Consider the following 14160-nt stretch of genomic DNA (forward strand, 5'->3'; position numbering starts at 1 on the left):
GCTGAACAAATTTGCAAAAGTTTAAATAAAGTTCGGTTGTTGTTGTTTTATGACCCTGCTCTACTGAGCAGTGGGAAGAGTTGTTTCCAACCGGCCTGAGGCTCCTGAGCTGCCATACCCCTGCTGTGTGGGATTATAAGGGTTGACAGCAGGGTGTGAGCAGATTGGGCAACTTGGAGTTTTATGTATAGCCATGTTTTCCCACTTGGTTCAAGATATTTGATATCTGATAGTTTGGTAAGTGTATATAGGGGATCACATTTTTCTTTTTGCTGCAGGCTCCACTAGGACTCCCAGGGCATTGGCCTCAACCCTGGATTCCTTATAGAGCTTGCAAAACATACACTGAAGTAGGAAGCATCTTCAAATGGAAACAAAACTGCAGACCTTCACCGTCAGTGTCCCAACGTCTGCTGAACATTTTTGCTGAGCATAAACGCCCATTGCAAGGCAGTCAGCAGCCTGAGGAAATTCTGAAACCAAATTACAGCAGGCTAATGCCCTTTACCATAAATGAGTCATTTATCCCATTATTTGATTTTTAAACCCTTTAATACATCTCCCAAGAAGAAGTCTGCTTTGGAAAAATCACCAGAAGAATTGGAAGAGAGAGAACAAGGAAAGAGAAAAAACCTAAAAGTAGTTTTTTTTCCCCCAAATTAAAAAAAAATTAAAATCCAGTTGGCCTGTGCAGTGAAAATGAGTTAGTTGAGTTACTCTGTCTACAGTGTTCACTAATATAACATCAGTGTCTCTCTACCTTCTTTCCTAAACCGAGGAAATCAAGGGGGAGAGGGGTCCTGAGCCTCCATCAGGGCAGGTGGGACAGGCTATGGCAAGCCTCCCACGCCAGGGAGGGAACCTTTGGGGACCTCTGGTTTCACATCAGTCTCGGAAGGAGGGTTGGTCCTGCTTAATCCTATATGGCCTCCTCAAACCGTGTCCCCGGTTTCTGCTTCTACTGGGCCCAGAACTCTCCCAGACGGGGCCCCAAGCCTGGAAAACAGGCCTCCTCTCCATTTCCCAGCCCTTGTCGGGATGACTGGGTGGGCTCAGGGCCTCTTAGAGTGGTCACCAATGTCCCTCACAGGCCTCGCTCTGCGCAGAGCGATTCATCTCAGGCATGTGGCAGGGCTACTTGTGTTGTAGCAAATGAGGGGGGCAGGTCGGAGTGGCAAGAACCTCACGCGGAAGACAGGCCTTAGTCCTGCGCCACCACGCGCCGTCCTTCCCTCAGCCCCTAATCAGCCCCGCTAGCCCCTTTCTCTGCCACCCTCTACCCATTATCCCTTCCCTCCCCTCCCATCACAGCCGGCTCCGGGAGGGATCGAATCTTGGGCGGCGAGGAGGGCGGCTTGGAGAGCCAGGCTCGGGGGCCGGAGGGCACGCACTGGCCGGGGGCCGCCTGCGCGGAGCTGTCCAGCACCCGAGGCGGGGCGCGCAACCCCCGGCCCGCCCCAGCAGCCAGCAACCGTCCTGCCAGCGCCACTGCGGCTCGGCGGGCGCGTCACGTGGCTGGCGCGGCGCGGCCTCCGGGCTCAGGCGGGCGAGGGGCCGGGCGGCAGGACCCACAGACCCGCTGACGCTCCACCGGCGGCACCGGCCGTGCGGGCTGGGAGCAGCGCGGGGCGGCCAGGGGACGCCAGGGCCGGGCGGGCTGCGCGGCGCGGGGCATGGGCACGCCGGGGGCCCCCGGGCACAGGCCGGCCGCGGCGCGGCTCCCGGGGCGCAGGGGCAGCGGCGGGCAGGGGTCCTCCCTGGCGGCCGCCGCTGAGCCCCCGCGAGGCCCGTGACGCCGCGGCCGATGTGGCCCCGCACGCGCTGCGGGCCTGCACCGCCACCTCACAAAGTCGCCGCCGGAGCCGCCGCCCGCACCCGGGCCGCAGCCGCCGCGGGAGCCCAAGCCCGAGCCCGAGCCGGAGCCGCAGGCGCGGGGCAGGAGGCGGCGTCCACGGGCGGCCGCCCGGCCCCGGCATGGAGAAGCGGGCAGCCGCGGGGCCGGATGCGGCGCCGGGCGCCCGGGCGCAGCTCGCCGTCGTCTGCCTGGGTGAGTGGGCCGCGCGGGCACGCCGGGGTTTGTCCCCTGCCTCTGTAGCTCCACACCTCTCCCTGGTCGCACCCGCGGCGCCCCTCTTCCCCGGTCGCGGCTGGAGTTCCCGGAGCGGGCACTGCGAGAGCTCCCGCCGGAGGCCGCGGAGACTGCGGCTCCCAGGACCCCGGCCTGCTGGGGTCGTAGGCCTGGGAGGGCGCCTCCGGCCGCGGAGCCCCGGCTCCCGCCCGGCTCGGAAGAGCGTCCGGGAGCCCGGGTGAGCGGTGCGCAGGGCGGCCCGCTGTGCAGGCGCCTGGGGTTGGCAGGCAGTGGCTTTCTGCCTGGGCTGCCCGTGCTTAGCCTGGTGGCGACGGGGGGTCGGGGGCCTCCGGAGCTGCGGACAAAGGCGAAGCCAGCCGGGCCGGGGCCGGTGGCCCCCTCAACGAGGAACTATTTCCTGCCCAGAGTGGGTTGGGGGCGGGAGCTAGCCGGAGCCGGGATCAGGATGCCGGGCAGGAGGCAGCTGCTAGAATGACTCCTGTTTTCCCTTTGTTGCTTCACAGACCCAGCGGGGCAGGCCTCATCAGCCCAGGTGGTGTGTCTGGGGAGGGTCGAGGGACCCATCCAGGCCTGCCACCCCTCCAGCCCTACCAGAGTTTTTCTGTCCACCTTTCCAGGGCCTTGTGTGGGGGAGAGGGGAAGGAAGGAGTTAAATCCTCAAGCCACATGGCTCCTTTATTTACCATGATGAAGGAGGGAGGCCATTATCTAAGTCCCGGGTCATTAGGGGACACCCTATGGTGTCATTAGTGAAGGCTCTGTAACCCCAATAGGTTGGCTGAAGCCAGTGAAATGACAGTAAAAAAGAAGCCTGTTCATTTTAGGTTGCACCCTCCTCTACCCCCAAGAACCCAGGAGCTGGGGGAAGGCCCCTGCCTTAGCTGTGTGAGCGGGTCTCAGTAAAGGCCACGGCCCCCAGAGTGCCCACTCTCCAATCTGTCAGTGGTCACGTGCTGCTGGGTGCTGGGCTTCCCCGGGGAGCAAGGCAAGGGGCAGACCCTCCGGCCTTCCCAAGGCCCTCCCTGCCCAGATGGGGCATAGCCCAGCAGAGCCTGGGTGTCCTGCTAGGCGGCAGCTGGCCCTGCTTCCTCACCAGATGGGGGCTGACCCCTGCAGAGATGCTCTCTGCTTCCCTTGGCATCCTTGATGTTGGGGAAGGAGGCACCCTGAACCCCTGGAAGTTGAGTTTGCCCATATCTTCCGTTCCCATCACCCCTGCGGGAAAGCAGTAGATGAAAGCAAAGGGCAAATCCCATGGTGGTGGGTACTTGAAGGGGTAGGTGGCAGGCAAATTCTTTGCCTCTCTTCTCAAGGTCAGCATGGCACAGTGAGGAGGACCTTGAACCCTGTTAGCTGTGAGTGCCTGTAAAATGGGTGTAATCAGAACTGTTTCCCTCCCTCCCTGGCTGGAGAGGCCGCTCAGAGGGAGGAAGCCCTACAGGGTGGTAGGAGAGCCCTTGACAAGCCCAGGTTGAGCAAGGGCCTCTCTCTGAAGGATGGTCCAGGCCCATGGTTCCCAAACCTGAGAGGAAACAGAAACACACCCCCTCCCAAGTAACTTAGAATTCCCAAGTGTGGCGAGTGGCAGGAGCTGTCTGGTGCAGTCAGGCTTGCACCCTGCTCTCTTCCGCTGTGGGTGTTCAGGTGGGTGCTGAGATCCCCGAGGTTCTCGCTTCTGCCCATCCCAGCAGGACTGGGGTGGGAGCACAAGTCTCTGTGGCAGCACTCTGGGCCTTACCCTGCGAGATGAAGAGAACCAGCCTGGAGTTTGGGCTGTGTTGACCTGTGCCCCAGGTGCTTGAGACCCAAGAGCCACCCCCCTCCCCCAATCCACTGAACTCTCTCTGTGTCTCCCGCAGTGAACATTGTTCTCACCGGGAGGCTCAGCAGCGCCGTTCCTGCCTTAGGTGAGTAAGATGCTTCTCCCCTTCCTCCCTTCCTCCCTGCCCTCCTGGCTTAGTGACCTCTGAGTACCAGCCTTCAGGATCCTGGCTCCACCCCTGAGGTCACCTGGCCTTTTTCTACCTCAATCCCTGGGAATCTTTTCTGCATCACAAAGGAGCTGTTTGGCATTGGGCAAACTTACACCTCTCTGAGTCTCAGTTTCCTGTTCTGTAAAATGGGTGCAATAACAGGCCCTACCCCAAAGCCTGCTTATTAGGGTTAAATGGGCAAATGAGGTAAGGTGCTCAGCACAGCATTGGCACATGGTGGCCTAATACCGCTAGGAAACTGTCACCGCCCACACGATTGACGGATTGTGCTTCCTGTAGGGTTCCCAGAGGGCCATGGGGCGCCATGAGATGCCTGCCTGCTTTAAAATTATACCTGGGATTTAGCTGATAAAGATATGGCTGAGTGACAGCACCGAGAGACCAAAGCCATTGATGGAGGGATTTAGTGCTTATGTGTCTTGTGAGGAGGGCACATGCCATGCCACATAGGGTCACAGGGGAAATACCAGGTTTGGCCAAGGCAGACAGAGGAGTGAGGGGAAGGCCCAGGCCAGAGGCTTGATTGGCGTTTCAGTGGGAAAGGCAGGGCAGGGCAGGGGAAGCAGCTTAGGACTGGCTAATTTGAATAATTCCCGAGGGCTCTGGGCTATGGGGGTGGTCTCTCGGTGCCTGGTACCTGACCCTGGGATGAAATACTGGCTTGGTGTGTGAGTTAGATAAGAAGGCAGTGAGGAGACTCAGCCTCGGATCAGCCAGTCTGCCCGGGGAAGACCAGTTTCAGGCAAACTGGTTTGCAGGAGAGAGGTAAACACTTTGGCTGAGAGTTTGGCCCTGTGGTTAGTGGATGCCAGATAGACATATGGAGTCTAAGAAAACACAGTTAGAAGTCCGCGGCTGCCTCCTGCCTGTCCGCGTGGGTCCGTCCGTCCACTGGCCGTCGTTGTGCTTGGGCCTCGTGCTGAGCACAGCAAAGGCTGCCAGGAGCGGCAGGGAGGCTGAGGCCATCAGGAGCATTTGTCCTTTGCTGAGGGGGCTGCCAGGGGTTGGTGAATGCATAGGCCCAGGCCCCTGTGGCCCTTGGTGCCCCTGTGAGACATCTGAAGGGCCTTGGGAGCTGGAGTCTGGGGCGCCGCGGACTTGTTCGCTGTGTGCTGAGCTGCATCGTGGGGCGGGAGGTACCCGGGATTTCTAGTTCTGCTCAGGGCCCGGCTTGCAGCAGAAACCCACGGAGGCCGGCTCAGGGAGAGGGCTCTCTGCTGGCTGCGGCCCCTGGGAGGGGGAGGCTCAGGGTCCACAGAAGCCGCTCTCACGGGCCCACCTCTGAGACGCACCCTCGGCCCCCTTCTCCCTGCCCACCAGCTCCTGCTTCCGGCAGCCTGGTCTCCTCTGCTGACTCTGCTGGCCCAGGGCCCTGCCTCGCTCAGCACTGAGCCAGCCTCGGCCCTGCCTGGCGTCCTGGCCCCCACAGCTGACCACCCAGTCTCTCCACCCCAACTTCCAGGAGAAGACTGACTGGCCTCACCTGGGTCAGGTGTCTGTGGCTATGGTAGAGAGTGGGCATGGGGAAAGGGCACGTGAGGGTGTCAGGTCTTACAAATGTGAACCCAGGCCGGCCCTCCTGCTGGTGTAGCGGGTGGGCATGTGGCTAGACGTTTAGAAAAGAAATGCTCCAGGGACAAGGTCTACTCCTAGAGCCGGGAAAGAGCCATCCGGGTCCACCCTCATGTGTGGCCACCAGCAGGGTCCAGGTTGCCTGTGCATGGCGCCCCCCGGTGTCCTGTGCGGCCCCAGGTGGTGATCTGGGGCTGGGACTGTCCTGGAGCCCATTGCTGACCCTCTAGCATTGCTGAGGGAAGTGGAGACCAGTTTGCGCTGCCAGAGGTGCCTCCCTCCACCCAAAGCTTCATGCCGCTGCAGTTTTCAGGGTTTCCCTGCGATTCCTCCTGTGAGGAGGCCAGATCATCACTGTCTGGCCTGCCCCTTCCCAGCCCTCGCTGGGCTCAGACCCCCCGCAGGGCCCAGCTGGGCTGCCCGGGAACCTCTCAGACCCCGTCCTGCCCCAGGTTGTCAGGCACTAACTGGGTCGGGCCACCCACCTCCCGCACCCCAGACTCTGGGCTCCGCCTTGTGGCCACTGTGACCCGGTGGGGTGGTGAGCCTGGGCAGGGTCTTCAGGCTGTTCTCCCCTCACCTGGCAGCTGCGCCCAAGTGCTTTGGTGGGGCTCCCAGCTCCCTGTCATTGGTTACACCAGCAGGGTGTCCGGAGTAACGACGGCCTCTGGAAACCAGATCTGTGCGCTGCGCGTCCTCAGGCCTTGCTTGTACCCTCTCAGGAGTATTTGACGTCCCTGTGGACCAGGAAAGAAGGACACTGGTCTAAAAGTGCTCAGTCATCCCTTGCCCCCTTGAGCAGGCCACCTTGACCCGAGGGCCGAGCAGTCTTCTGCCCGAGTGAACACAGGTCACCTCCAGTTAAGCTCAGACAGACCTCTCTGACTGCCCCTAACACCCCCCAAGACCCTCCACCCTGCATCGGTATCTCCCAGCTCCCCTTGCTGCCCGCCCATCATCACACACCCCATCACTACCCTCACCTCCCCTGGGCATCCCCCCTCCTCAACCCAGCACGTGCATGTCTGCCTAGAGACTGCCGCTTCCTCAGATCTCCCAGCCACCCTGAGACAAGCAGCGCCCACTGACTCCATTTCACTGATGGACAAGCTGGGGCCTAGGGTGCAACGGTGTATCTGGCAGTGTGGACCCCCGGACTGGATTCACGAGGCTCTACCCTGCCTGTGCTGGGGTCCTGGGGTGGTGGTGGAATGTGGGTGAGCCCTGCTGTCACAGAAACTAGAAAGCCTGGGGCCGGTGGTCTGAGCGGATGATGCCCTCCAGGCCCATGGCCAGGCAGCGTCCAGTCTGGGGCCCTGCACGGACTCTGGCCTCCCTCCTGCACCGTGGTCACTTTGCATGGGCCAGGCCGACGGCTGCAGAAATCATGGTCTCTGTGGCCCCCTTTGGAGAAGAATAAAGTGACTGAGTGACACGGCTGCCCCCGACGTGGGAATTTCTGGGGCAGCCAGGGCGCACTCAGGGGTGAGGCTGTTTGGGGAATGTGTTGTCAGGGGCTTTGCTGAGGGGCAGAGCTGGGCTGGCAGCTGTCCAGTCATCTGCTCCTGACTAGGCTGGTGGTTGGAGACACAGGCCTCCCTACTCATGAAAGAAGGGCCAGACACAGGTCCCTGCGGGCCTGGCTTTCCCTGGCCAGTGTGGGAAACCCGGCCTCCGTGAGTGCTGCATCTCATAGGGGAAGCGTCTGGGCCAGGGTAGGTATTGCTTTGCCTCAGGCCTTGTCCTGGGGGCGGAGGGGACAGGGGGTGACTCCCACACTGGCTGGTGAAGCCTCCAACTCCAGGTGTAACCTCTGCTTTAGAGACTCCGTGTGGGGGGCAGATGTGCTCCCAGCCCTGCCTGGGAACCTCCCGCCCAGCACCCTGTAGGAGGAGAAGCCTCTTCTGGGTTTCATAACCTCACGCCTCCCAGGGTGTCCCCAGGTCGGCACCCAGCGTCTCTGGGAGGCCCAGAAAGCCGGCGGCCTCACCCGTCAGAGGGAACATGTTGCTCCGGCCCCCGGCCGCCCCTCCGTTTGTTTAGTCCTTACCCTCCTGGGCTGTGAGAGATCTGAGGCTCGGGGAGGCTGGCCTCCCAGGCCACGCTGAGTGCCCAGCGGAGAGCCCTGGCTGGTACCTCGCCGACCCACGACTGTCGCTCTGATGGTGACCTGAGCGTGGTCAGCCTCGCGTTAGGGTCAGGGTGGGTGTTTCTCTTCTAGTCCCCTGATGCTCCTGTGAGCCATCGCCGGGGGCTAACTCCCTGCTAGTCACAGTGTTGGATCACCCGGACCTCCGCGCGTACCCTCCTAAGACTGTGGGAGGTGTCTGGAGGGCTTTCACTCTCCCTTCTGTACCTGAGCCCTTTGGGGTTTCAGAGTCTTGTTGAGAGCTAGCAGAGAGACCCTACTTCCAGGGCAACGGTGGAAGGGGCCAGGCAGTGGGAGAGAGGAGGTGGTATTGCTGGGCTCGGGAAAAGTGTCATCATTTGTCTCCCCCAGCCTCAGTTTCTCCATCTGTATAACGGGCCCCACCTGTGCTGCCGGCTGTCGGGAAGATCAGATGAAGAAGTATGACTGAGGGGCTGTGAGGGGTGGGGGCAGCCAAGCGCAGGGCCTTCCTGGTCCTGGGAAGGCCAGGGCACACCGGGGCAGGGTTTGCCACCTTTAGGCTGGGTGGGCTCAGCTGGGAAGCAGAGGGCATGTGTAATGATGTGGGTAAAGTGAGGCCGGTGAGGCTGGGCACAGAGGCACTCGTCACCCGTGCTGGCTGGCGTGATGCCCTGAGCTCGTCCCTGACACAGTGTACGGTAGACACTTCATCAGTGCGTCGGCTCAAGGCTGGCAGTGAGAGGCCGAGCCCGTTAGAGGACCAGGGTGGGCCCTGACTTACCTGCTGTGTGGCCATGGGCAGCTCACTTACCCTCTCTGAGCCTCGGTTTCCTCATCTGGTTACAACATCCACCCCTGGTGGATTCCCACTTATGCTCAGGATAGAACCCAGATGCCACACAAGGTACCATCTGACCCAGCCTGCACTTCCAGCCACCTTGGGACATCGGGTCCTCCTTTCAGGCCTGTTTTATAATCTTCACTTTACCCAGGGTATCTGCAGAGCCTGCTCCTTCCCCAGCCTGTGAGCTCCACAGAGCCAGGCTTTTGCCTGTCTTACGAGCATGCCTACCGCTTGTGCTTGCCATATAGTAGGTCTTCAGTGAATATGTGTTGGGTGAGCACAGCCCCTTCCCTCCCCGGCTGAGGCCTGTATTTAGTCAGCCCCGGGGCGGGAGGAGGGGAACAGGCAGGGAACCATAGTGGGTCTGCCTCTGCCTAGGGCTGCAAGATTCTCCAGAGGCACCAAGGGGAGTTGGTGGGCCACTCCCAGCCCTGCTGGGGATGAGGGATAAGACCTAGGCTCTGGGGCACAAGGTGGGCCCTCCTTGGCCCACGCCAGACACACCACTTCCATGAAGTGTCGAGTTGTGGCCTTCCTCTTGGCTGTGATCACCTTGGCTGGACTTGAGCCCACCCCGGGGAAGGCCTGTGCTCAAGCCATGGGGGGCTCAAGTGTCCCCCTCCCTCACTACCCCCTCCCACCCAAAGGTGAGGCTAGCACCTCTCAGCCTCCTCTCCTGACAGCCGCCTGCAGCGGGAAACTGGAGCAGCACACGGAACGACGCGGTGTCATCTACAGCCCAGCCTGGCCCCTCAACTACCCACCGGGCACCAACTGCAGCTGGTACATCCAGGGTGACCGTGGGGACATGATCACCATCAGGTATGGGGGCCCCGGGGGTGTCAGAGGGAACCAATGTGGGCCTACACACACTGAATGTGAGTGTGATGGTGTGCATGTGAGGGCATGTGGCAAGCCAGTGACCAGATGCGTGTGCACACGTGTGAGCGCTCACGTGTGCTTGTTTATGTGCGTGAGCCCCATCTGAGCAGGTATAAAGGACAGGTGTGTGTGCATGTGTGAGCACGTGTGTGGGTAGGTGTGGTGGGCACAAGTGAGCAGATGTGGATGTGTGCAAGTACGTGTGTGAGTCTACATGTATGAGTTGTGTGCATGTGAGCACGTGAATGTGGGCCTCTGTTGCTGGCTGCCCAGACCTGGGCCTCGTCCTGCCCTGAGCCTCTCTCATGGGCTTGCGGGGCTGTCCGTCACCTCAGGCCTGCCAGGGAGGGGAGCCCTGGGACTGGTGGCCATGGCCCAGCTGTCTGTGAGGTGGCAGAGGTGTCCTGTCTGTCCTGCAGGGGTGGCTTGAGGCCAGGCTGGCACTGAGCCCAGAGCACATTTTCCCCAGGGGCCTTGGGGTGGTCTCGGCAGGAACGGGGACCAGGCAGGAGCCCAGGCGCTTGAGCTGCGGGGACATGCAGAGGGAAACGGGGTGAGGTGATCAGATGGTGGAACTGAGGCTGGACCCCTGGACTGGGGAGATCATGGGGAGTCACTCTCCTAAATGCAAAGCCCGGAAGCCCCCAGTGGCTCCAAGGCACAGGGATGTGATGGGCACCGTCAGGGTCTGTGCCCGTTTCCCTGTGGCCTCTGGGAGTCTCTTCAAAGACTCGACTCTTCCTGGCCCCCTCTAGAGAACTCCATGGCGCTGTTTATCCCAGAGCCTGGGCCAGGGGGTCCAGGGCCAGTGTTTCTCCCCAGGTGCTGAGCTGTGCCCCAGCCCCAGCCTAGGCCAGCCCGGTGCGCACGGGTCCCCTCGGTGCACAAGCCTGGGATTATGCAGGGTCTGTCCCAGCAGAGCCAGCATGGTGCGGATCTGAACCCTTGGCCTTGTCCTTCAGGGGAGAGTGTAAGTGGAGGGAATTGCCTACGATGGGGCTCCTGCCTCCCCCTCCACTCTGGCCTTGGGTTGGGGTGCCGTGTGTGTGTGTGTGCTGACCGAGGGTGGAGAGGCTGCACTGGGGCTGACGTGACCCAGGCTGTCCACACTGTCCTGATTCTTCACGGAGCCACCTTCAGACCCCTGGAGGGCCCACTGAGCAGCCGGGAGTGGAGGAGAGGAGGGACAGTGGGGCTGGCCATCCTTGCCGTGAGCTCAGGCATGACCGTTCCCTGCTGGCCCCTGGCCACCCACCCATGTCGGCGGCCCTCTTTGCCCCCCGCAGCTTCCGCAACTTTGACGTGGAGGAGTCCCACCAGTGCTCCCTGGACTGGCTCATGCTGGGCCCAGCGGCTCCGCCCCGCCAGGAGGCCTTCCGGCTCTGCGGCTCCGCCATCCCACCCGCCTTCATCTCTGCCCGGGACCACGTTTGGATCTTCTTCCACTCGGACGCCTCCAGTTCCGGCCAGGCCCAGGGCTTCCGTCTCTCATACATCCGAGGTGATGCCGGTGGCAGGGCGGGCGGGGCGCCTCAGTGTGTGCACATGGGCTCCGGGGGGCCAGGGCGGCACCCTCCATCGACCCACTCCCTGCAGGGTCTCCCCCAGCAGGCCTGTCAGCTGGAGCCCCGTGTTGGGACGGAGACTGGTCATGTTGCTGCCTCAGGGTGGCTTGGAGCCCCTCGAGGTCACTGACCCCACTTCATAGACTTGGCCAGAGTGGGGAGCTCAGCCCTTACCCCCAGCTCAGGTCAGGACCTGGGCCTGCCCTGGCATTTGGAGGGTCTCTGCCCCTCAGTTGGCCATGGAGAGTCCAGGGCCCTTCTCCGGGGATCCTGCCTCTCCCTGGACCCTGCAGAGGCCCCGCTGGGATGGGGCACCACACGCCGGCTGCTGGCCCCAGGCTGGAGGGCAGCTCTGCTTGCCCCTGACTGTGTCTACTACGCACTTCACCCCACAGGGAAGCTGGGCCAGGCATCCTGCCAGGCTGACGAGTTCCGCTGTGACAACGGCAAGTGCTTGCCGGGCCCGTGGCAGTGCAACACCGTGGATGAGTGCGGTGACGGCTCTGACGAGGGCAATTGCTCGGCGCCTGCCTCCGAGCCGCCGGGCAGCCTGTGCCCCGGGGGCACCTTCCCCTGCAGCGGGGCGCGCTCCACACGCTGCCTGCCCGCCGAGCGGCGCTGCGACGGCACTCAGGACTGCGGTGATGGCTCCGACGAGGCTGGCTGCCCCGACCTGGCCTGCGGCCGGCGCCTGGGCAGCTTCTACGGCTCCTTCGCCTCCCCAGACCTGTTCGGCGCGGCCCGTGGGCCCTCGGACCTTCACTGCACGTGGCTGGTGGACACACAGGACCCACGGCGCGTGCTGCTGCAGCTGGAACTGCGGCTGGGCTATGACGACTACGTGCAGGTATACGAGGGCCTGGGCGAGCGTGGGGACCGCCTGCTGCAGACGCTCTCCTACCGCAGCAACCACCGGCCCGTGAGCCTCGAGGCCGCCCAGGGCCGCCTCACCGTGGCCTACCACGCCCGTGCCCGCAGCGCCGGCCACGGCTTCAACGCCACCTACCAGGTGAAGGGCTATTGCCTTCCGTGGGAGCAGCCGTGCGGGAGCAGCCGCGAGGGCGACGTGGACGACGCGGGCGAGCAGGGCTGCTTCTCGGAGCCGCAGCGCTGCGACGGCTGGTGGCACTGCGCCAGCGGCCGGGACGAGCAGGGCTGCCCCGCCTGCCCCCCCGACCAGTACCCCTGTGAGGGTGGCAGCGGCCTCTGTTACATGCCGGCTGACCGCTGCAACAATCAGAAAAGCTGCCCCGGGGGCGCCGACGAGAAGAACTGCTTCTCCTGCCAGCCGGGCACCTTCCACTGTGGCACCAACCTGTGCATCTTCGAGACGTGGCGCTGTGACGGCCAGGAGGACTGCCAGGACGGCAGCGACGAGCATGGCTGCCTGGCGGCCGTGCCCCGCAAGGTCATCACCGCTGCGCTCATCGGCAGCCTGGTCTGCGGCCTGCTACTCGTCATTGCCCTGGGCTGCGCCTTCAAGCTCTACTCCCTGCGCACGCAGGAGTACAGGTGGGCGGCGGGGCCAGGGCCTCGCTTTCCTCCTGTCTCTGGAGCGAGGCCCTGGGCTCACTGTTCGTACAGCTGTGGGCTTGTGAGCTGGGGCTCATCCACACGGGGCTTCTCGGGTCTGGGCACCTCGGGATGTCCGGATGGAAGGACGGGGTCCCGCGTCCTGCTGCGGAGCCCCCGTGGGAGGCGGGAAGTGGGGTGTCCCCACAGCCCCGCCATGCTGCCCTTCTGCCCTTGCTTTCAGGGCCTTTGAGACCCAGATGACACGCCTGGAGGCTGAGTTTGTGCGGCGAGAGGCACCCCCGTCCTATGGGCAGCTCATTGCACAGGGCCTCATTCCACCTGTGGAGGACTTTCCCGTCTACAGTGCGTCACAGGTGAGCCAGAGGGCGTGAGACCCCACCGGCCAGACCTCAGAAAACACCCAAGACAGGGAGGCCGAGGGACCAGGTCGGAAAGCGTGCGGCCAGGCTGGTCCAGGGGTCGAGGGAGGCGGGAGATGAGGCCTGGACAGGGTGACATAGAAGGCCATGGCCGGGGAGGGGACAAGTTGGTCTCTGGGTCCTCGGGGGTCGTTCTGACCTCTGCCCCCTCAGCCGCCGCCCCACCCTCCAGGCCTCGGTGCTACAGAACCTTCGCACGGCCATGCGGCGACAGATGCGCCGGCACGCCTCCCGCCGCGGGCCCTCCCGCCGCCGCCTTGGCCGCCTCTGGAACCGGCTCTTTCACCGACCGCGGGCACCGCGCGGACAGATCCCGCTGCTGACGGCTGCGCGCACCTCACAGACGGTGCTGGGCGATGGGCTCCTCCAGCCGGCACCGGGGGCTGGCCTAGACCCCCCGGCACCCCTAACAGACACAGGCAGCCCAGGGGCAGCCGGGGAGGGGCCCCCCGGCGCCCCTAGCCACGCACCGGAGGTGGGGCCTTCTGTGCCGCCCCCCTCGGGCCTGCGGGACCCAGAGGCCAGGCCAGCGCACAAGGACAGGAAGGCCGGCAGGGACCCTCTGGTGGACAACCCAGCCCCTGTGGACATGCCTCGGGCGTCCTGCTCGGCCCAGGGCCCTCACCCCCCGGCCCCCACTGCCGGCAGCACCCTAGGCCCCCACCCACCAGAGCCACTGGGTGTCTGCAGGAGCCCCCCGCCACCCTGCTCCCCAACGTTGGAGGCCAGTGACGACGAGGCCCTGCTGGTCTGCTGACCCGCCGGACACGCTGATGACCGCCACAGCCCCGCTTTGTAACCAGGGAATACACAGTCGTTTCTACCCTGCCTCCGTGTCCTTCTTTCTTACGGAGAGGCCCACCCAGAAGCGCAGCCGGCTTCCTGGCCAGCGCCCTGGCCCCCCTGCTGGGCGTGGTGGGCAGGGGACTGCAGGGGGTTGAACGTGGGGCGAGGGTGGAGTGATGAGCCCGCCCTCTGCAGGGCCCCAGGGTACACAAGATACCTTGGGGCCCATGCCTACCTCCCCTGACTCTATTCTGGGAATCCCTTTCCAGAGAAGCGGGGGGGCCAGGCCAGGGCCCCCTGGAGTGTCTCCTGTGGCTTCTCCCTTTTCACCCTGTGGGGCACCAGAGCTGTCCCTGGACTGAA

General features: G+C 63.3%; 1 protein-coding gene across 4 annotated transcripts; it reads left to right on the plus strand.

The window, feature by feature from the left end:
- Positions 1-1495: 1495 nt before the first annotated feature.
- Positions 1496-13839, plus strand: LRP3 (LDL receptor related protein 3). 4 transcript variants are annotated; one of them, XM_027079344.1, is made up of 7 exons: positions 1496-2047; positions 3949-3996; positions 9257-9431; positions 10778-10992; positions 11452-12568; positions 12813-12945; positions 13165-13585. In XM_027079344.1, the coding sequence occupies exons 1-7, from the start codon at positions 1975-1977 to the stop codon at positions 13471-13473; spliced, it is 2070 nt and encodes a 689-aa protein (XP_026935145.1). In that variant the 5' UTR covers positions 1496-1974; the 3' UTR covers positions 13474-13585. The 4 variants fall into 4 exon arrangements, with proteins under 4 accessions (XP_026935145.1, XP_026935142.1, XP_026935143.1 ...); XM_027079341.1 differs by having other exon boundaries at positions 1497-2047; positions 13184-13839; XM_027079342.1 differs by having other exon boundaries at positions 1498-2047; positions 9293-9431; positions 13184-13839.
- The last annotated feature ends 321 nt before the right edge of the window (positions 13840-14160 follow it).

This window comes from Aethalodelphis obliquidens, unplaced genomic scaffold, assembly GCF_003676395.1.
Source record: "Aethalodelphis obliquidens isolate GAN/ISIS:26980383/991018 unplaced genomic scaffold, ASM367639v1 scaffold43, whole genome shotgun sequence".
Taxonomy (NCBI): domain Eukaryota; kingdom Metazoa; phylum Chordata; class Mammalia; order Artiodactyla; family Delphinidae; genus Aethalodelphis; species Aethalodelphis obliquidens.